Source organism: Coffea arabica, chromosome 9c (genome assembly GCF_036785885.1).
Source record: "Coffea arabica cultivar ET-39 chromosome 9c, Coffea Arabica ET-39 HiFi, whole genome shotgun sequence".
Taxonomy (NCBI): domain Eukaryota; kingdom Viridiplantae; phylum Streptophyta; class Magnoliopsida; order Gentianales; family Rubiaceae; genus Coffea; species Coffea arabica.
In genome coordinates, this window is record NC_092326.1 from 36,932,011 (window position 1) to 36,953,756 (window position 21,746).

At 33.2% G+C, this 21,746-nt stretch overlaps 2 protein-coding genes across 3 annotated transcripts; both read right to left on the minus strand.

Annotated features, from left to right (window-relative positions):
* Positions 1 to 5,427: 5,427 nt before the first annotated feature.
* On the minus strand, positions 5,428 to 8,430 carry LOC113709123 (dimethylnonatriene synthase). The gene is made up of 2 exons (XM_027231880.2): positions 7,460 to 8,430; positions 5,428 to 6,276 (listed from the first exon to the last, which is right to left on the minus strand). Exons 1-2 carry the CDS (start codon positions 8,357 to 8,359, stop codon positions 5,653 to 5,655), a joined length of 1,524 nt encoding a protein of 507 aa, XP_027087681.2. The 5' UTR covers positions 8,360 to 8,430; the 3' UTR covers positions 5,428 to 5,652.
* An 8,368-nt stretch (positions 8,431 to 16,798) lies between these two features.
* Positions 16,799 to 18,584, minus strand: LOC113707629 (trimethyltridecatetraene synthase-like). Of its 2 annotated transcripts, none has more exons than XM_072064271.1 (2): positions 17,716 to 18,584; positions 16,799 to 17,445 (listed from the first exon to the last, which is right to left on the minus strand). In XM_072064271.1, the coding sequence occupies exons 1-2, from the start codon at positions 18,577 to 18,579 to the stop codon at positions 16,822 to 16,824; spliced, it is 1,488 nt and encodes a 495-aa protein (XP_071920372.1). In that variant the 5' UTR covers positions 18,580 to 18,584; the 3' UTR covers positions 16,799 to 16,821. The 2 variants fall into 2 exon arrangements, with proteins under 2 accessions (XP_071920372.1, XP_027085694.1); XM_027229893.2 differs by having other exon boundaries at positions 17,677 to 18,584.
* Between the last annotated feature and the right edge of the window lie 3,162 nt (positions 18,585 to 21,746).

A 21,746-nucleotide genomic window follows, 5' to 3' on the forward strand; every position in this document is an offset into this window, starting at 1 on the left:
AAGCTAACTCAAAGGGCTACAATGTTTATGTTTTGTGCAATAGCTAGTTCAGCCTCCATTATCAATAAAATGTCAGTTGAAATTGGACAAAAAATGGAGTAAGGATGAATTCTGCCTAGAAAGTACAAACCTGCAGAAGCAATACGTGGGTAAGCAATACGTGATCTAAGGTCGTGTTTTCAAGTCGTGTATTCTTCATTTTCTACTACAACTTGTTCTTCGTTCATACAACCTTTCGAGCTCATCTACAACTTAAAATTTTAGCTATATCTGACCAAGAAGAGTGTGGAAACTTGGACAACAACTCTTGATGAATTAAAAGACCAACTTTGCCAACCAAGAAACAACTTACCTTGAGTTTTAATTCTCTGTAAATAGCAGCCTTTAGAGACCATTTTCAAAACTTTGGAAGGCTAGAAAAACTAACCAAAAATATAGTCTTTATTAGAATTTCCTTAGTTCATTAGTTAGAGTAGTATAGTATAGTTAGTGTAGCTTTTCCTTCTTGTATTTGTAGTTAGATTTAGGTGAAGATTTGAAGAGCAAAATAGAGAGTTTGAAACTCGCGTGACAAGGGTGACTTCTCTCCTATCACTTTCTCTCTTGTTTTTGATTTCATGTTTAACTATAAGACAAGTTTGGATCTTATTTTCATGATTAGTTAAAGTTTATGCCTAGAGTTATGGATGAACTTTCTATATCTTGTTAGTGATGTTTATTTGATGATATTATTTTGAGTAAGTTATTTATCACTTTTGCTTTTCTAATCATGATTAACCGGCCATTAATTGTGATAATGTTAAGGTGTTAAGTTTGTAATGAAAATTGAAATTTAACACTAGTTCAAGGAAGTGATAAACCTAGGAAGTACATTTACGACAGTAGAGGTGCACTTATGTGGTTTTAGTGATTTGTTTAATGTAATTTCATAGAAGAAATGAACGTGTAGTTGATTTCATAACCACGAGAGTAGGTATAATTTAGTTACAAGTATAGTTGATTCACTACGAGAGTAGGTTTCACATACATTAGGAAATTATGCTATACCTAACTAAGATAATAGCATTCACTTAACTGGTAACTTCATTTGCAAGAGTAGTAAGGAATTCCATACCTCTAGAATCTTTCTATTGTATTTTTGTAGTGCAGATTTAATTTCTTTGTACTTGTGATAGTCTAAATAATAAAGGTATTAAAAAAATATCGATAATTGAAAATCTTCCCTGTAGGTTCGACCCTTAATATCCTATATTCGCTTTCGACTCGTATACTTGCGAAAATGGATACGAGGGGATGATCTATGCAAAATACACCTTAAAAACACATCATGTACATTTTAAAAACAACTATTAATAAACACTAAAAATTAACTAGAAAAAACTAGAGGCAATCATCGCAATTTATGTTTCGTACAATTTCACACAAATTGACCTCTGGTATAAATTAATATGATTTTCGTATAAATCAAGTCAAGTTTAACGTAAATAGGTTACAATTCAATGTATGTTGATTTGTTATTATTTGGTGTAAATTAAGTACCGTTTGGTATAAGTTAATTATTATTATTTAGTGTAAATTAAAGATAATTTGATGTAAGTTGAAAGTAAATTATTAATTTACACCAACTTGTATGAAATGGAACTTGTGAGGCCCCGTTTCCCCAACGACGTATCAGATGGAAGGTCATAACATAAAATCAAATGAGTAAAGGCCAAAACTTAAGTACCTTAAATTGGATGCTATTTGCTGAAGAAGATAAAAGCTCAACTTGAAAATTACAACCTCAATTTGAAAAAGCCGTAATTAACATAGAAGATGGAGGAAGATTCATGTAAATCTGTGACCAAATTCCAATAATTTTAGTGAAGAATAGACGTGCCACAAGATTTCGTATCCATCGGGCCAAACAAGTACAATTTATCCGTTCTCAATTTTTTAATGCTACAAACTCTTCTTCATCAAAGCATTTGTTGGTCAGTCACTGCCCAACACTTTACTGTCGAAGAATGAACAGAAAAGTCGGCCATCAGTGATTATAACGCCGAACCACAGAAATCACACTAAAATCTCACAGGATCAGCCCAAGAACGATGTGTTAGGACATCATTGAGTTGTTTTAGTATTCCAATAGTAGGGTATTGAATTGATTAGTATTGTGTTAGGACAGTAGTACGTATATCTAAAAGGTAAGAATTTGATTTAGGCGCAATTGGAAAAAATTAAATGAAAGTTGAGGAAGGGACTATATAGAACTTAGAAGTGGCAAAATGGATTCATATCCACCAATCCATCCATATAAACCAACCTTAAATGGATTTGGATGATCCATATAAATTCAATGGTTTTAAATGGATAACCATTTAAATCCAATTATATTGGTGGATTTAAATGGATTATCCATCTTATCCATATACATCCATTTAACTTAAAAAATAGGAAACACATTTATAAAAATGCGAGATAAAATTTTGTGGGACCATCTATTCTTTTCTTCATAACTTTCTCATATGTTAGATTAATTTTGTGGGACCACCTATTCTTTCTTTCGTAACTTCCTCACATGCCAAGTTGCCAATAACATTAATTGCATTTTATTTGCTTCTAGTTCCTAGATTTCTTCCATCCTTTTCAAAATTATATTTTAGTCTCTACTCTTTTTTTTTTTAATTAAACTCTCATGCAGTAATGATTGCAAACATTTATATTCTTAAGTAAAGAAAAAGCAAGAATGCATCATGCAGTGTCAAAATAATTTTTATTTTTTTAATTCTTTTATTTATAAAAAGAATTTTTCTAACGAGTGTCCCCGCAACATTGGTTAAGATATGTAAATGTCACCTTTTTTTTTTTTTTCCAAATCCTCATACTTGCAATCTCTCTCCCCTTATCACCCAACCCAACTATCCAAAAAAAAAGACACCTAATTTACTAAGTAATATAAGGTAGCTTGTATATCAATGGTATAATAAGAAGTTTCATACATTTTTAGGTACTACGTGCATAAGTGATGAAAATATTTTACTTATCAAATAACATAAGATTTCTTATTTGAACTCCACTTTTATTCAAGACATCACTCTTGAACAGGAGTGCAAAAATTGGAAACGTAAACTTTTTTTTCACTATAAAGCCGTATTCAATTCATTCAAAAGTTATAAAAATGTAGCCAAGTTCTTAATTGTTCATTACTTTACAAAATGATACTTAAAGTAATGACGAAAGGTTAAATTGACCACAGCAGTTAAATTTTCTTGGAACTAAACTAATTTTATGAAGAACTGAAATAGAGTAGTAGTACAAGCATTTGTTATTACCAAAAGGTTTTAGGTGATTTAGGGATAGAACTTTGGGGATCTGTATTTTTTGGAAAAAAAACATTTGGATCTTAAATTTAGGATTTGGGAGAGTAAATGGATAAATGGATGGATCATGGTTTACAGTATCCATTGAAATGGCATCCATTTAGATCCATTTATTAAATGGTTTTAATTGGATTGGATCAATTTGATCCACTATCCATTTAACTAAAACCATTTATCAACCATATATCCATTTTGCCACTTCTAATAGAACTCTAAGACAATGTTATGTAAAATCAAATGGTTTCACGTCCCCCACTTATTTGTTATTAAAATAAGAGGGGGTATTGTTGGAGTAATTTAACAAAAAAAAATTACAATTATTATTCAATGATTTTCAATTACAAATTTGATAACAAAAATGAGAAACTTTTCTAATGTTATTTTCATAATAATTTGACCGTTATACATGGCATTACAAGCAATAGTATTTTGAAACTAAAATTTTGTATTGTCATTAGATTTAATGTGAATTGTCAAGGTTGCACTCATATAATATTCTACCTATAAATAAATGTTCAAACAACAGATATCTTACATTATTGTAACACCTATATTTCTTACTCTTGATAAGGAGATTCTTCTACTATATTCTACTAATACTAAACTAGTTTTAGATATGTTATATGTACTAGTGTTAAAGGCACACCGAGTATGTGTGCAATTTAGAGATAATTATTATTTTTATAAATTCACAAATTTTATTTTTGCACAAATAAATTTTAAAAGAATTTTTCATTAACAAACATCAATTTATAAGTAATTTTCCTTCAATTAAAAAATAGATAATTTGGTAGCTGGAATATTTGGTGTAGTTATGAGCAGTGATATGTTGGCAAATGTGATCAAGTAATTAGGACAAAAAATTAGTTTTTCTAAGGGGTAAAATTGAAAGTTCATAAAAATGGCAGAAAATCTTTATACCAACTATCACTACTCTCCCTTTATATATAGTATAAATTTCATTTGAAGTAAAAACAGTATTGTGTTAAGTTTTTGTCTAACCTATTGGTATATTAGGATAAATTGCAGTAAAAAATAGGTTAGAAGCAACATGCTAAAACCTAGTACATTGGATAATACTTCATACGTGCAAATTATCTTAAAGAGAGCAATCTAATTTGTGCTTCAATCCATGCAGTAAAACTTTTATGGTACAATTTTTATTTTTTCATGCAATATTGAGGTAAGATAATTTAACTCATTTTCTAATTGAATTTAATTTGAGATGTATTCATATTCACTTGATTATATTTAGCACAAAACCAATGCCAGCTCCGTACATTTTTAGAATATATATAAAAAAAATTAATATATGTGTGCGTAAAGCTCATTTGAATTCAATTAACCTTAATGAGTTTTCGAGTTTCATATGTTAAAATCGAACTCGACTCGTCAAGTAGCTCGAGTTGCTCGAACTCGAGCTTAAACTTGACCAATGAAAAGTTTGAGAACTTTGACAGACCAAACTCATGAGCTACTTAATTAACCTCGACACCCGTAGTTTTACTTAAATTGGGTGTCTCGGTTCAATCTGTTTGGTTAGATTCTTGAAGTTGCATAGGAATTGGGTTCATAGTTAGCATTGCCATATTGAAACATGTGTTAGTAGTATGAAGTCAAGAAGTCAGATTTGTTTTGTCTTTTTTACAGGCCTTGTGCGAACCAATCATAAAGTTGGTCATTGCACAAGGTTTAGTTTTGCTCCTTCTCTGTTCCAGTAAGTTGTGCCAACTCTGCTTTCGTGAATGTTATCTTTTGTTCTCAAGAACTTGAAAAGACTTGTGGCTCTAATTGAGGGCCTCCTTGTTTGTTCATCAAATTTTTGAGATGTTATATTTAATGCCGTTGCGTACCTATTTTCTTTGCTAACAAGAGAGCCAGTTTCCCCCCCCCCCCCCCCCTCTGTGCAGTTTTCAATATTTCCATGTCAATTCTTCCACACGTCATAATTGCGATATTTTGACTCTTTCTATTTAGCAAAAAAAATATATATTGTGACTTTTCTTTTATTTCACAAGATAGAATTCACCAAAAGCAATTTCAAGAAAGAAAAGAAAACGCAGCATGATTGTGACTTTTGTTTTATTTCACAATAGAAATCACCAAAAGGAGTATCGTCTCTTCAAAGTTTTCTTAGGTCAAACATACTCTGTCCCAACTTCCAAGCTCTCACCTAAATTGAGCTAAGTGATCAAAAGGGCATGATACAATTGGAGAGGGGAGATTAAGTTTAACCTTTGATTGATACAGAGTAGGAATATATTTCAATCTTGCCTTAAATCAATACTTGCTAATAGAGATTGACCGGCAAACGTGGTTCTGGGATCATAGCAAGTGGAATCCTTGGATGGGTTGTGAGTCCGTAGTGTTCTTCCATGCAAATTTCTTCTGGTTTCATGCCATGAGGCAATTTCCAGTTAAATCCATGCAACAAGTTGGCCAACATTGATCGAATAAGTTTGATTCCAAGGTTATAGCCTGGGCACATCCTCCGACCTGAGCCAAAGGGCAGTAGCACAAAGTTTTGTCCCTTCATGTCAATATCCTTCTCCAAAAACCTCTCTGGAATGAATTCTTCAGGAGAATCCCAATACTTTGAGTTCCTCCCTATACTCCATGTGTTTATAAACACCGTTGTTCCTTTAGCAATGTTATAACCAGCTACAGTGCAATCCTCGAGGGCATAACGGGGCGAAAGTAGCGTTGCCAGTGGATGTAACCTGAGAGTTTCCTTTATGATCGCCTCTAAAAGAGGAAGTTTTGAGAAATCTGCCTCTTCCACCCACTTATCTCTTCCTATCACTCTATCAAGCTCTTCGGTTGCCTTTCGAATGAGACGTGGATGTTTGAGAAGTTCATTCAATGCCCATTCTACTGTAAGGGCTGAGGTATCGGTACCACCAACCAGCAAGTCCTGGCCATGATCAAATAATGGTAAAGTTAGAAGTTAGTCATGCCATGATTAAATATTGGTGAAGTATCATGCTTTACAACAGATTGGAAGGAAAAAAACTGTTGGATCCTAGATCCAATGCTAGGCTTATATATGAATAATTATGTATTGCAAACTGTGAAATTAGATTGAATCCAATTAAGTAATCAATTATAATTTGAATTTTAATGTATTTCATAAGATATTGGCTTTTATACATTATTGGCTTTTAATGCATAGAGACTTATGGATAATTTCTATTTTTATGATAGATTAAAATAGAAACATCAAAAGATAATAGAAAAGTTATTTATATTATAGTTATAATCCCCGGATCACATGCATTTTTATGTTGTATACTTTGGTATTGCAAAATAGTTCTTATATCCTAGATACCAGAGAGAAATTGAAGATAAATGTTGATTTGAAAGGCCAGCCTAAGATTTAAAGGATTCAAATAGCAATGAATCAATATGAATCTAGTTGATAGTTTTTTTTTTTCAGAGATTAGTTTTATAAATGGTACGCATTTATATCATAGTTGTATTAAAAAATCTCCTATTGGAATCTTGGAAAATGCAACAAAGCCCTCTTAATCAGAAGGATGAAAGAAGACAATTATCTTTTTTTTTTTTTTGGAGGGTGAAGACAGTTATCTTTAATAGCACGTTATGTCAGCAACACATCGGTAAAGTTAGTCCCGAACATGACATATTGGTAAACTTAGTGCCTCTATGATCAAATATTGTTGATACTTTACTACAAATTGTAATACTATTAATCTAGAAAGGAAATAAAAAACTCTTAACTAGAAGAAAGGAGACAGTTATCTTTAATGGCACATTATACTAAGCAAGACCGCTGGCTTTCAGATTCAGTAACTTAAAGAGGTACTTCTTAGCAGCAGCAGCCCTTGGAGGCAAAAGCCCAAGAGGCTTGGCCCTTGTTGGGGTTTCATTGTCCCACATCGGTCTTGGAGGGTTGGGATTTGAGTAGATAAGTCTCCTGGGAGCCTTCAAAAGTTGCCGGCTTTTGAAAGATTTCATGGGGCTTTAGGTTTATTTGCCGAATTCTTACTTTCGTAAGAAAATGCGTAATGAGTAACTTAAAGAGGTACTGAGTCAGAGACCTAGGAATTTGATTAAACAATGAGAAGAAATAGCACCTGAATTAGCCCTTTTATCTGATCTCTGGTGAGTTTAACCTGGAGATCTGGATCTTCAGCGTATTGCAATAGAATGTCAACCATGTCCTTAGGGATAAAATCTCTCTCTGTTTTCCTCCTGGCCTGGTGATCATCAAGCACATGGTTATGGAATCTATCAAATTTCTTGTGAAGTTCTTTCATTTGCTTTACATAACCTTGGAGGTCAAATCTGTCGAGCCATGGTATCCAATCCCCAATATTGAACACACCACTCAGCAAATACCAAGTATCTATCATCTCTTGGAATTCTTCAAAGGTAGGTAGAGATCCCTCCCCTTCGAATTGGGCAAAGTACTTGTTAGTCAAAACCATCTGGCTTGCAGTGGAGAGGGTAAGACGTGTTAGATGATCTCTCATAACTACTGGCTTTCCTGAGAGGGCATACAAGCGAGAAATGAAAGCACGCCTTTCTTCAATGCGTATGCTCTCGAAGGAGTCAAGTCGCTTTGGATTAAATATTTGGGTTAGATAAAGTTTACGAGCTTGTCGCCAGAATGGACCATAAGGTGCCCATGTCAAGTCGGAGCAGTTATAGCTAGTGTATATGCCAGCAGCAGTTGTAGGCCGAGAGGCGAAGATGTTGTCATGTGTTTGCAAGAATTCTTTTGCCATTTCAGGGGATGAAGCTACTACAACAGGGCTGGAACCAAATTTTAGTTGCATGATTTCTCCATATTTCTGGGACAGCAAGTGTAAGGATTGATGTGGGATTGAACCTAGGAGTTTCAAGTTGCCAATAATAGGCCATGGTTTTGGTCCTGGTGGATGATTTTGCTTCAGGCGTTTGTGAGTGGATACTTTTGAGAGAAAAGCCAATGCGACAACCCATGCCAAGGCTAAGAGTAGCCAAGTCTCCATCAGGGCTGAAATAAGTTAGTATGGCAATGAACTCCGGTGGGGATTTGAATGCCGAACTCCAGTGGGGGCTTTATGCACATGGTCATGTTTGATAAGGTTAATCTGTGCCACATGCATCAGCTGGCTTTGAATTGATTCTTCGGATAATTTCGAAAACCTTCCCTAAGGTTTTTGCGAATATCACTTGGAACTTCTAAACTTTTGAAAATCTCATTAACCTCCCCTAAATAAATTCTTTTGTAACATGCTCAATGACTAGGATAGGAATGGCAATGAATGGAGTCAAACTCAAATATATAATGTATTCAATCTCGAGCTCGATGAGCTTGAAGACATTACTTGAGCTCAAACTCAGGTTTGAGCTCATCAACTTTGAAACTCAAGTTCGGCTCATGTGAAAGATAAAGGTGCTCAAGAAGCAAATTAAGATCAAATTCGAGCTCAAGTGGTAAGACAATTATTTCTAAAAATATAGGTTTTTAGGTAATTTAACAATTACCTAGATGCTTGAATTCGATTCAATAATTGACTTGAGTATCAGTCAAACTCGAGTTCGAATAAAGATTTGACTAAATTCCTTGCGAGTAACTCAATTCATCTACCACCCCTAACTAGGAGCAAAGTAAGATTAAATGATTCATTTAAGTAAAATGAGCATATTTTTATTTCAAAATTGCCCTTTCAGTTGTCTTGTTCCTTCATTATCCAAAATCCTTATTAGTATTAATAAAAGATTTAAAATCCAAGAAAATTTTGTGTAGTGTTTGTTATTGTAATGCAACTCAATATAACAATAGATAACAACTATTAAGCACATGTTTGGATTGCATTTTCCGTCATTTTTCATGGAAAAATTACTGTAGCGATTTGATATATGTGAGGGAAAAAGGTGATAGGGAAATGTGATCACGGAAAACGACAATATTTTCCGACGGAAACAAGCAATCCAAACACACCTTGCTGGAAATGCATATGGAGAGAGTTGAGGTGAAAAGAATTGAAACATTGATGAACAGATTCTAAAATATAAAGTAAAGAAATAGAGAGAACAAGATTGGTCTCTTGAAATTCAAGTGGGAAGTCACCCGATTCACCAAATCTTTCAATATTAGTAAAAAAAAAAAAAAAAAAAAAAAAAAGTGGTTCTAATTGCAAGGCCACAACCAGAAATTTTTGAGAGCCAAAACTAAGAAAAAAAATTTGAGAGCGGACGAAAAAAAATCCCTAAAACAAGCTCTACTTCGCTACTGAAAATACAAACTCTTCCAATAATATGAAGGCAATGAAATTAATGCGGGGAATGTGGTAGGTAAACTGGCATAAAAGAATTACGCTAAAAAATATAAGCTCCTGAATTGGGACTAATATATGCGACATTTTTATTAAAACAGGGCAAAATTCAAAAGAAAAAAAAAAAGCAAAAGAAGAAAATCATGCCAATTCTTTTGGGTGGAAAGTATTTTTCCAGAATAAACCTATAGTATTGAGGGTAAAAATATCAATTGGTGACTTGTGCCGTTGAGTTTGAATGATGAGGGAGGTAACTGATAGTTTTAGAAGTTTAAGGATACTAAATAATTATCAAAAACCCCAAGAGAGGTTCCTAAAAATGGGTCGCTCATTGCTGTACGTCAGAAGCCACGAATTGTCTTTGAACTTAATTTCCACAGCAGCCGTGTCTTCAAGTTCAATAGGTCCAGATTATCTCATGGGTATGCCCATCAAATCATTTTTTCCCATTAATACACTTTGCTAAAAGCCTCTAAATATTTTCTAAACATCCCAGCCTTTCAATTTTATTATGGAGCAAATCCCCCGAATAGTCATTCAAAATTTTTACTAATTCATATTTGATCCTTCATCTTAAGAATGGGACATAATGGCCCTCCAATGAAATTTTTTGGGCCGAATTGGTCCCTATGTGACGGAACGGGCAAGAAAATTCAAATCTCATCACCACTAAGAACCAATTTGGTCTAAAAAATTTTATTAAAGGATCATTCTATCTCATTTTTAAGATGAAGGATCAAACATGAATTAGTTAAAAAGTTGAAGGACTATTTAGAAAATTTGCTCTTTGTTATATTATGTCACTTCTTGCCACACATAGATATGTCTTTTGTCAAAGTATTGAAGTTGTAGGGATGTGAAAAATCATTGATGCGTGCAGCATAATCACACGTCTTGCTGACATTGACATGTCTTTTGTCAAAGTATGGGATAATTTCATGAACCTCCCTTAAGGTGTTTCATAATTGCAAAGAGCTCTTTTGAAGTTTTAAAAATTACATCTAAATCCTTACTTTTATTGTTTATATAATAAAATAGGTCCAACAAATTAGATTTTTTCTCAAAAACCTTAAATTACCCTTTATTACAAAAGTAAAAAGGAAAAATACAATATATTCAATCCTTTTCTTTCACACTTTTCACAAATTGACCATCCCAATTCATAATAACCACCTAAGTAAAAACTCTAGTTCCAAATCAAAGCAACTATCCAAAGGATCATCAATGCTTGCCACAGAAAAAATATATATATGGTAAAATTTCCATCTTTGATCCTCCAACCTGTTTCAATCATTAATTAATTTCGTTATTTTTTTTTCTCTATCACTCCAAATCTCTTCATTTTCTTCTAATTTGATACATAATTCACTCCCTCAATTGAACTATTAATTTTATAATTTCAATTTGGTAATATCTATAAAACTGAAAAAAAAAAAGAGGACACAACAATATAATAACTAGAAAAGAGAAGAGTGGAGCTAGGCAAGACATAGAAAAAATGATTTTTTTTTTTTTGGGTTTTCCAAATATATTGCATTACACTGTGAATTGTCTATTAAGTGAGGGTCATTATAGGTCCTTTATTATGTCAAGGGAGGTAAGCCTAATTATTTAAACTTGAGGAAAGCAGAGTAAAATTATCAAAATCCCAAGGGAGGTTTTTGAAATTATCCCGTCAAAGTATTGATGTTGTAGGAGTCTGAAAATTTGTTGATGCCGTACAGCATTGTCACACTTCCTGCCAGACATACACATGTCTTTTGTCAAAGTATAGAAGTAGGAATCTGAAAAATCGTAGATGACGTGCAGCATTATCACACCTTCATTTTTTTTTGGTCAAAATTATCACACCTTAATTCGAGAGGGTTGTTTCAAGCTTGCCAAGCACTAGCGCTGCAGCGATTGTTATTTTTTTAAAATTTTTGTAAAAAATATACTATAATAATTTAATATATATAAAATAATAAGATATTAAAAAATGTGTTCATTAAAAATGTAAAATTTTTTTCTTAAAAAACTACAATCCAAATATTGAAACTCCAAAGGAATTGACAATTGAAGTCCATGCCGTCTTGCCTAGCGTTATTCTTGCTTCCGTTTCCATTATTGAAGTCTTGATTATTTCTTTTCCTTCCATGAATTTTGGACGAATTTCACATTCCACTTTTGGCAAATTTGGTAATTTATATCACCTAATTTGGCAAATTTCTTCGTAAGAGTGCTAGTCAAGGCCTTGTTAGAGATTACAAATTGTTTATCAATTATCTTGTCAACCATGATCAGCATTAGGTCGGAATATGGTATAAGAAAAATTGGCTTGAACCTATCCTTCAGTGGGTTAACCAGTGAAATCACATTCTCATTCTCTAAACTTGATTCACTGCAAAGCTTGCAAGTGTCTCTGTTGCCATCCTGATTTGTGAATTTACTTTCTTCATCAAACGTTTCCATTTACCAATTGCTTTTGCGGCTATCCTGAAATATCAATTATGACTATTTTGAATTTATTATTGGATAAGTTTCATGCCATGAGAAGAATCTGTTAAAATTATGGATAAATAGAGAATGAACTATATTGAGAAAGTTCTTATTCCATTAACCAATAAATTGGAAAGTACTAGGAAGTAGGGTGTGGATTTTAGCAATGTTACACATGTAAATTATTGGTTGATTATGCCTTTTTGTGCTTTAATTGGATCCTAACTTGCAAAAAAGTGAGATCGAGGAGGAAATGTATTCCAAACGCGTGGAAATTTGATCTTGAAATTGACTTGTCACCGGATGTCATAAAAAACTATGCGGGAAGCCTATTCCTTTCGAGATTCAACAGAGATTATAGAAAACTATAAATGGGAGTACTTAGAACATTTTTAGGAGATAAAACACTTGTCAAAACATTAGTTCTATGGCTTTCTTTAGGAATTGAAGAATCGAGACTGACAATCAAGACACGGGATTTGGAGTCGGTAAGAAACTTTTCTTACGCTTTATTCCACGTCTTGTATTTTCAATATTGAACTCTTGTTTATTCTTACAATTATGATGAACTAATTTACTTCTAGGGTTAGGATTTTTTGAAGAGAATTGATTATTTATTCTAGTTAAATTCTTGACTTTTATCTTGATTTATTTATCTTCTCTTAATTACATATTTGTGATTAGCCACCATAGACATGCTTTAGCATTTGTAGTGAACTGAGAAGAGATATATAATCATGCATTAGATAGATAAATATGCTTAACCTAATCATGAGAGCAGGTTAGAATTTGTATGACGTAATTAAATCATCTACGATCTTAAAGGATTTAATTAAGGGATAATTTCAGAAGCCTCCCTTGAGATTTTTTATTATTGCAGGAAGCTCCCCTCTAGTTTAAAAAATTATACCTACCTCCCCTACGATTAGCATTTCAGTAACAATATAGACTCAATATACTAAATTTGTTCTTAAAAATCCTAAAATACCCCTTTATTACTTAGAAGGAGAAAAACACACTAATAAATTTCTTCCACGTTACAACTATTGCTAACAACATAACCACCACCATAACAACTTCAATAAACCACTTCAGTTTAATCCCCATATTCTCACAATTTTGACAGCCTACCATTGCTGTTCCAAAACTTCCCATACAAATCAGTTATGACAATAAAAGTTTGCATTCAACCTAATCTTTAACCTCATTTTTTGGGATCTAAATTCAGTGCTTGAATTGACCAATGTCACTATCCAAACTCAATCCAAAATGTTGCAACTTCGTTGATGCTAAAATAATCAGACCCACTAAGAAAACCAACACGGAGCAACCAAAAGCAACACTAGAAACAATATCCCATGTCTCTAGGCAAATTCGATTGCAATTTTTATCCCAAAATTCTTTTTTACACAATTGACATAATAACACAATCTTCCTCAATTCAAGTTTCCTTTTTAGCCATTAGTTTTATTTTCTTGTCTGTATTCTGTATCACCATCATCCTTTTCATCTTCATTTAGTTTAACAACAAATCAAATCCGATAACTGTCATTTGGCAATTTTAATTCAATAATACATACAAAAAAAAAGAGGATCTATTTCCATAATAATAAGGATTCGAGATGTATTAAATGGTTGTGTAGATGGCAGTTGCGAAAAAATGGTGAATTATGAGATACAGGAGAAAGAAAGTAGGAGAAAGGGTTGGAGAGAGAGAATAAAAGTTGTTTTATGTGGCAATTGTTACTTTAGAATGAAAAACTAGTTGTAGTTCTAGGGTATTTTTTTTTTGTTTGTATGAATTATTTATAAGTGAAGAATATTGTAGTCATTTAGCTATATGAAGAGAGGTTAGTGTAATTATTCAAATCTAAGGGATGCAAGTGAAATTGTCAGAAACCTCTTTTAATTAAATATTTATAATTTTGAGAGAGACATGAAATTTAATTGGATGCAATTTGGCTGTATCAAAAGGTAATCTATAAAACTTTTGCATGATATATTCTTGGCATGTTAAGAAATTAACGAGATAAATAATTCAAAATATGGATTAAAACCTGAACCCTAGTCTTTTGCCAATTATTTTCTTACCTATATCTTATTTGATTTGATTATTTATTCAATTTCTTAATTAGTAATTAAAAATCCTTTGAATTTAAGTTTCATTATTTTGTTACGATAATTAAAGTAGAAAATTGACTCATCTATATGGATTCAACCCCTAAAATATTTTAGGTGAATTATTACTCTGATTGACCCCTATGTACTTGCAGGAATTTGTCTATCACTATCACTTTCAATGGGCTAAGCGATTAAAAGGGCATGATACAATTGGAGAGCAGAGAATGAGTTCAACCATTGAGTGATACAGGGTAGGAATGTAGAACCCAAATGTTAGAATTCTAAGAATAATTAATGCATATAAAGTTATAGATTGAAAGATGAAACAATCACTCAAATATTTATAGGAGAGGAGAGAAATAAATAATTCACACTATTATTGATATCTCAAAACAATGTAAGAAAATCACACCATAACAAAACTTCACAGACTGGTTCCGGACTTTCTGGAGAAAACACTCTAAATAATGTCCTATTTATAACTAAGCATCGGCAGAGTGGAAGCATCAAGCCACTAAGGATAGGCTGGGTAATGTACATACCAATACACCTAGAATGCAAGTACCCTAACATTAATGACTTGTACACTGGTACTGAAATGCCTAATGTACCCCTCAAAATGGTTAGATGAAAATTATCCAACAGCCACACAACAACTCCTTTTTATATATATATAGGAAACTTGTTAATTAAGAAATCACTACCATAAGAAATTACCAAATAAAACACAAATTTTTAAATCATACAACTACTGAAAATCTGATACCAATAAAATTAGTAAATAAATAAGTAGAAAAGTTTAGGCTTGACTTCTTTTGTCAACATTGCCTCTCTTAAATCAAACTCTTCATTGAGATAGGTTCAACTCTATCTAGAGCAATAGTCTCCATGCAAATATATGTCATAGTATAATTGATATGCAACTCTATCTTGTTGCCGACTTTTATTTCATCTTTACTCGTGACAGTGAATGCACTTTGTATTTTGCAAATAATTTCCTTTGGATCAAAGTACTTATTCATACAAAGCCATTCATCACTAGTCACCATATTTACTACCAACGTAAGTGCCTAAGAATACAAAATCATAGTTTGCATTTTTATCAAAATGATCATCACCAAACAATTCAAGAATTCCACTACCACAATTACCAAAACAAGTTCACAATGTCAATCAATTCTTTAGAAGTAAAATATTTTTCAACTCCAATAAATCCATATCTATCAAATCAAACATCTTACCATCATCTTGAAGAAAGTCCAAACCAACAAAATTTTCAATAGCAATTTCATCTTCTTCTTGTCTTATCAAATCAAAATTTTCTTCTTTCTTTGTCAAATTAACACATTTTTTTCAACAAAATCATCACTCCCAATTTCTCCAAATATGGTATGCAAATCTAAACTATCAACCCATTCAAAATCTTCTAAATCACCCATGTCATCTACAAATCTATCACTCTCAAAATCAACTAACCATGTCCAATAACCAAATTTTGATTTAAAAGCATCATTCAATTCAACAGTTTTCAAAACGTAATAAATATTCTTCCAAAATATACAAAGTATTTTAGTACGATGAACAAATATTTTGAATATAGTCAAACATTGTTTTTCACATAACTTGAAAAAATGATCTAGCATTCCTCTTGACAACATGTTTTGGTAATTCATTTGTAACAATCCATCAAGAAAATTATCTAAATTGCAATGTTCAAGATATTTTTTTACTCTTAAAAATCAACAATAATATGATTCTTGGCTTTTATATTTAGGAGTTAGTATGCTATACCTTTCATTATTACATAGATCTCAAAACACATCCATCATTAATAACTCACGTATATCAACGAATTCTTTCCTCTTTTTTCAAGTTTCTTGGCCTCATTGGTTGATTAACTAAATAAATTCTTCAATCTAATAATCCACAGCAATCAACAACTCTGATAAGATTCTTCTCTAATCTCTGTCATAGCACCTGTAACAATCTAATAATTTTCGAGCCAATCTTATGATTGAATTTCTCACCAACTATACACTTCATGACCAACCTTGTGGTCTAACTTAATCAACCAAATACTTTTCAATAAATTTGTTCCTGAATTCTCTTACAACAGAAATGCCTTAATTCTCTGACAATGGAAACATCCAAAACTAACCTCGTGTTGGGCTTGTGATAGCAATTGTAGATTCCAAATTTTAAAGTTCTAATAATAACTAATGCGCGTAGGGTTATAGATTAAAGGATGAAATAATTACTAACATATTTATGAGAGACAAAAGAAATAAATAATTCACACTATTATTGATATTTCAAATTAGTGGAAGAAACTCATACCATAATAAAACCTTACAGACTCTTTCTGGACTCTCTTAAAAAAATATACTAAATAATGTCTTATTTATAACCTAGCAAACTTATTGAGAAAGAAACCACTTGTATAAGAAATTACCAAATAAAATATTAATTTCTAAATCACACAACCACTAAAAATCTGACACTAACAATTTTTAGGTTTGGTTTATTTTGCCAACAAGGAACACATTTCAATTTTCCCTTAAATCATACGATCTCTAGTAGAGATTGACCGGCAAACGTGGTTCTGGGATCATAGCAACTGGAGTCCTTGGATGAGTTATGAATCCGTAGAGTTCTTCCATGCAAATTTCTTCTGGTTTCATGCCATGAGGCAATTTCCAGTTGAATCCATGCAGCAAGTTGGCCAACATTGTTCCAACAAGTTTGAGTGCAAGGACATAGCCTGGGCACATCCTCCGACCTGAGCCAAATGGCAATAACGCAAAGTTTTGTCCCTTCATGTCAATATCCTTCTCCAAATACCTTTCTGGCATGAACTCTTCAGGAGAATCCCAATACTTTGAGTTCCTCCCTATACTCCGTGTGTTTATAAACACCACTGTTCCTTTAGGAATGTGATAACCAGCTACAGTGCCATCCTCAATGGCACGGTGGGGTGGAAGCAGCGTTGCTATTGGATGTAACCTAAAGGTTTCCTTTATGATCGCCTCTAGAAAAGGTAGCTTTGAGAAATCAGCCTCTTCCACCCACTTATCTCTCCCGATCACTCTATCAAGCTCTTCGGTTGCCTTTTCAATGAGAAGTGGATGTTTGAGAAGTTCATTCATTGCCCATTCTACTGTGGACGCCGAGGTATCGGTACCACCAGCCAGTAAGTCCTGGACATGATCAAATATTGGTAAAATTAGTCCTGCCATGATCAAATGCTGATGAAGTATCATGCTTGACAACACATTGAAAGCAGAAAACCTCTTAATCAGAAGAAAAAAGACAGTTATATTTAACGGCACATTATAGTAAGCTAAACTAAAGTGCTAGCTTTAAGTTTCAGTAAGTTAAAGAGGTATAGAGATCTGGAAATTTGATTAAACAGTGAGAAGAAATAGCACCAGAATTAGCCCTTTCATCTGATCTCCTGTGAGTTTAACCTGGAGATCAGGATCTTCAGCATATTGCAATAGAATGTCCACCATGTCCTTAGGGATAAAATCTTTCTCCGTTTTCCTCTTGGCCCGATGATCATCAAGCACATGGTTATGGAATCTATCAAATTTCTTGTAAAGTTCTTTCATTTGCTTTACGCAACCTTGAAGGTCAAATCTGTCGAGCCACGGAATCCAATCCCCAATATTGAACACACCACCCAGCGAAAACCAGGTATCTATCATCTCTTGGAGTTCTTCAAAGGTAACTACAGATCCATCCCCTTCAGATTGGGCAAAGTACTTGTTACTCAAAACCATTTGGCATGCAGCGGAGAGTGTAAAACGGATTAGATGATCTCTCAAAAGTACTGGCTTTCCTGAGAGAGCATACAAACGAGACATGAAAGCATGCCTTTCCTCAATGCGTATGCTCTCGTAGCGGTCAAGTCGTTTTGGACTAAATATTTGGGTTAGACAAATTTTACGAGCTTGTCGCCAGTGTGGACCATATGGTGCCCATAAAATGCCGGAGCAGTTGTAGCTAGTGTATTTGGCAGCAGCAGTTGTAGGCCGAGAGGCGAAAATGTTGTCATGCGTTTGCAAGAATTCTTTTGCCATTTCAGGGGATGAAGCTACTACAACAGGGCTGGAACCAAATTTTAGTTGCATGATTTCTCCATATTTCTGGGACAATAAGTGTAAGGATTGATGTGGGTTTGAACCGAGGAGGTTCAGGTTGCCAATAATAGGCCATGGTTTTGGTCCTGGTGGATGATTTAGCTTGAGGCGTTTGTGAGTGGATACTTTTGAGAGAAAAACCAATGCAACAAGCCATGCCAAGGCTAGGAGTAGCCAAGTGCTTTCCATCAGGGCTGAATGGGGGTTTAAATGCCAAACTCCAGCGGGGGTTTTATAGACATGGTCAAGTTTGATAATGTTAATCTCTGTACGTGCCACATGCATTGGCTTTGAATTATTTCAGAAACCTTCCCTAAGGTTTTTGTGAATACCACTTTATACTTCTAGACTTCTGAAAATCTCATTGACCTCCCCTAAATCAATTCTTTTGTAACATGTTCAGGAACTAGGAGCAAAGTAAGATTAAAAGATCCATTTAAGTAAACAGAACATATTGTTGCTTCAAAATTGCCCTTTTAGTTGTCTTTCTTGTTCATTCATTACCCAAAATCCATATGAGGATTAATAAAAGATTTCAAAGCCAAGGAAAAATTGTGTAGTGGTTGTTATTGTAATGCAACTAAATATAGCAACAATAACTATTAAGCACATCATTTTGGAAATAGTAACAGTTACTTATGCTGCTGAAAATGCATATGAACAGAGTTGAGGTGAAAAAAAATCGAAACATTGATGCACAGATTTTGAAAATATAAAGTAAAGAATTAGAAAGAACAAGTAAGGTCTCTTAAAATTTAAGAGGGAAGTCTTACAATTTGCCAAATCTTTCAATACTAGTGAACAAAATTGTTGTTCTAATTGCAAGGCCACAGCCAGAAACTTTTGAGTCACAACCAAAAATATTTTTTTTTTGAGAGCAGAGAAAATTAAAAAAAAAACCCTAAAACAGGCTATAATTTTGCTAGTAAAATAATAATATGAAGGCAATGAAATTAATGAGTTGAACAGATTGAGTCAAAAATGGTAGGTAAACTGGTGTAAAAAAAAAATTGCACTTTCAAATATATAAGATTCTGATTTGGGACTAAAATATATTTGGCACTTGCATTAAAGATAGGGCAAAATTGAAAAGGAAGAAAAGCAAAAGAAGACAATCATACCAATTTTTTTTTGGTTGGAAAGTATTTTTCCAAAATGAACCTATAGTATTGAGGGTAAAAACATCAATTAGTGACTTGTGATGTAGACTTTGAACGACAAGAGAGGTAAGTAATATTTTTAGAAGTTTAATAGTGCTGAATAATATTTTCAGAAGCCTCAAGGGAGATTCCTAAAATTATCCCTTGTTTCATTAGGTTAGGAACCACCAATTGTGTTAGAACTTAATTCAAAAAATCGTTCACAATGTTCTCATATTTTGTTAAATGAATGATTTCATTTTTCATTTTTAAAATATTAATTTTACGTCTCTTACAAATTCAAATTTATAAAATTTGGTGCCTCTTAATTTTTCAACCGCTTTTAGCCTAAAATCACCATGTATCACCCCTGTGATTTGTCCGGGTCGCTGCGTGGGGGCCATGGCGTACTCTTCTGGTTTGATGTGCCGGCTCGGGTCCTAAAGGTTCGAGTCCGGACATGTTCGGGTTTATCAAAAAAAAAAAGATCAAATCCCGTTTGTTTAGGGTAATTTCTTCAAATATTGTTAAAAAAAAAAGTTGACAAAACGAATTGAGTTGTGGATCTATTCTTCATTTAGGGGCACTGATTTTGTCTATGGTGTGGCACGTGTATTTCATTCGACACTGAAACACCTTTTTTTTAATTTTGAATTTGTTTTTGAAATGTTACTTTATTTTTTAATTTTCGAAATAGGGACAACATACTACGTGCCGTCCCTATATTGCAAAAGATCCCCTCCAAGAGGGACCCTTCTGTCAAAACAAAAAAGAATAAAATAGGGGTTTGCATGTACTCCAATACGTGCCGGATTTGCTTTTAATTTACCCATTCACAATAATTTCATTGTTTTCCACATTTTTTTTTCATTCCACGTTTATGCACGTACATGAATAGTTGCGGCAGCCGCCTTTGTATTTATTTTAATATATCGCAAAACATATCACCAAATCCACTGATCTTCTTCGGAGTCTACGTACCTCAACCTGTTGATGCCTTAATTTGCTGCCCTTCAAAATATATTATTGTCTATTACTGGCATTTGCTAATCAAACAGCAAATAAAGCTAAAACATTAATTTAACAGCAGCTAGTACGATCGTATTGATCATACAATTAATTAGTTTCCAGAAAAATGAAACAAAAAGGATTACAATTTTAAAACTTGATCACCATTTTTTTTGGGGAAAAAGGAAAAAAAAAAAAGAAAAGAAAAAAATGGGTCTTGAAGTTTCGTATGGTGCATCATCAAGAGGGAAAGGGTAGAAACTAAAGCACCTAACAATATATATGCACACCAAATTGCACCTAATTAAATAACCACGGCCCCCATCTTTTTAATTTTTTGGCAATATAGTACATGTGAAGCCTATTTTGAAAATTTTAAAAAAAATATAAAGTAACACTTTAAAAAAATTTAGAAATTGAAAAAAAGGTATTTGGGTGCTACATGTAGGGTTGCAAACGAGTCGAGTGGAATCAAGTTTTGGACTTATCGAGCCGAGTTCGACTTAATAACAGGTAGGCTCGAGCTCGATGAGCCAAGAAAATTGAGTTCGAGCTTAACTCGATTAAGGAAAAGCCAGGCACGAGATCGAGTTGAGTCTGGCTAGCGAGCAGCTCGAATTGTCAGCTTGTAATATAACTCAAATTTCTGACTCGTGAGCAGCTCGTTAACTCAAGTTTCTGGAAATTATTCTAATAAAAACAACAAATGATTATTTTTCTTAATAAATAATAAAATATTAGGGATATATATGTGATAGGGTGCATTTTAGTGGGGTATTTTGGGCTTTAATGCACGATTATTTGACTAAATATTTCCATTAATTGGGTAGATTCTACTCATATATGATTTTGGTGCTAATTGCAGGAATGAACGCTGAAAAGTGCTTAAAATCGAAATTCAAAAGATTCATCATACGTGAGCCACTTCAAGCAGTGGGGTCTGCTTGAGAAGCTGGAGAAACTAAATTGTAATAGATTTTATTTTATTTTATTTTATTTTAGAGAGTCTTGTTTTAATTTTTGAGGACCAATTTTCGATAAGGGAAAATCCTCTCCTTGAATTCCTGCTACCAAAACAGAAAGAAGGAAGTATTAGACTCGAGTAGAGCGGCTAGGGAAGGAATCAATTTTTCATCGGGCTTAGGTTTTTTTCTTTCGTTCTTTATTTCTTTGCCTTTGAATGGGGTTAGCTGTGGCTTTGTAAGGAGG

What these genes read in the sequence shown, in the direction of transcription:
- LOC113707629 (XM_027229893.2), bottom strand. Translation starts at nt 18,579, where the DNA reads ATGGAAAGCACTTGGCTACTCCTAGCCTTGGCATGGCTTGTTGCATTG. An exon ending in AGATGAAAGGGCTAATTCTG is followed by an intron (nt 17,446 to 17,676) that starts GTGCTATTTCTT and finishes GATCATGTCCAG; the next exon opens with GACTTACTGGCTGGTGGTAC.
- LOC113709123 (XM_027231880.2), bottom strand. Translation starts at nt 8,359, where the DNA reads ATGGAGACTTGGCTACTCTTAGCCTTGGCATGGGTTGTCGCATTGGCT. An exon ending in AGATAAAAGGGCTAATTCAG is followed by an intron (nt 6,277 to 7,459) that starts GTGCTATTTCTT and finishes GATCATGGCCAG; the next exon opens with GACTTGCTGGTTGGTGGTAC.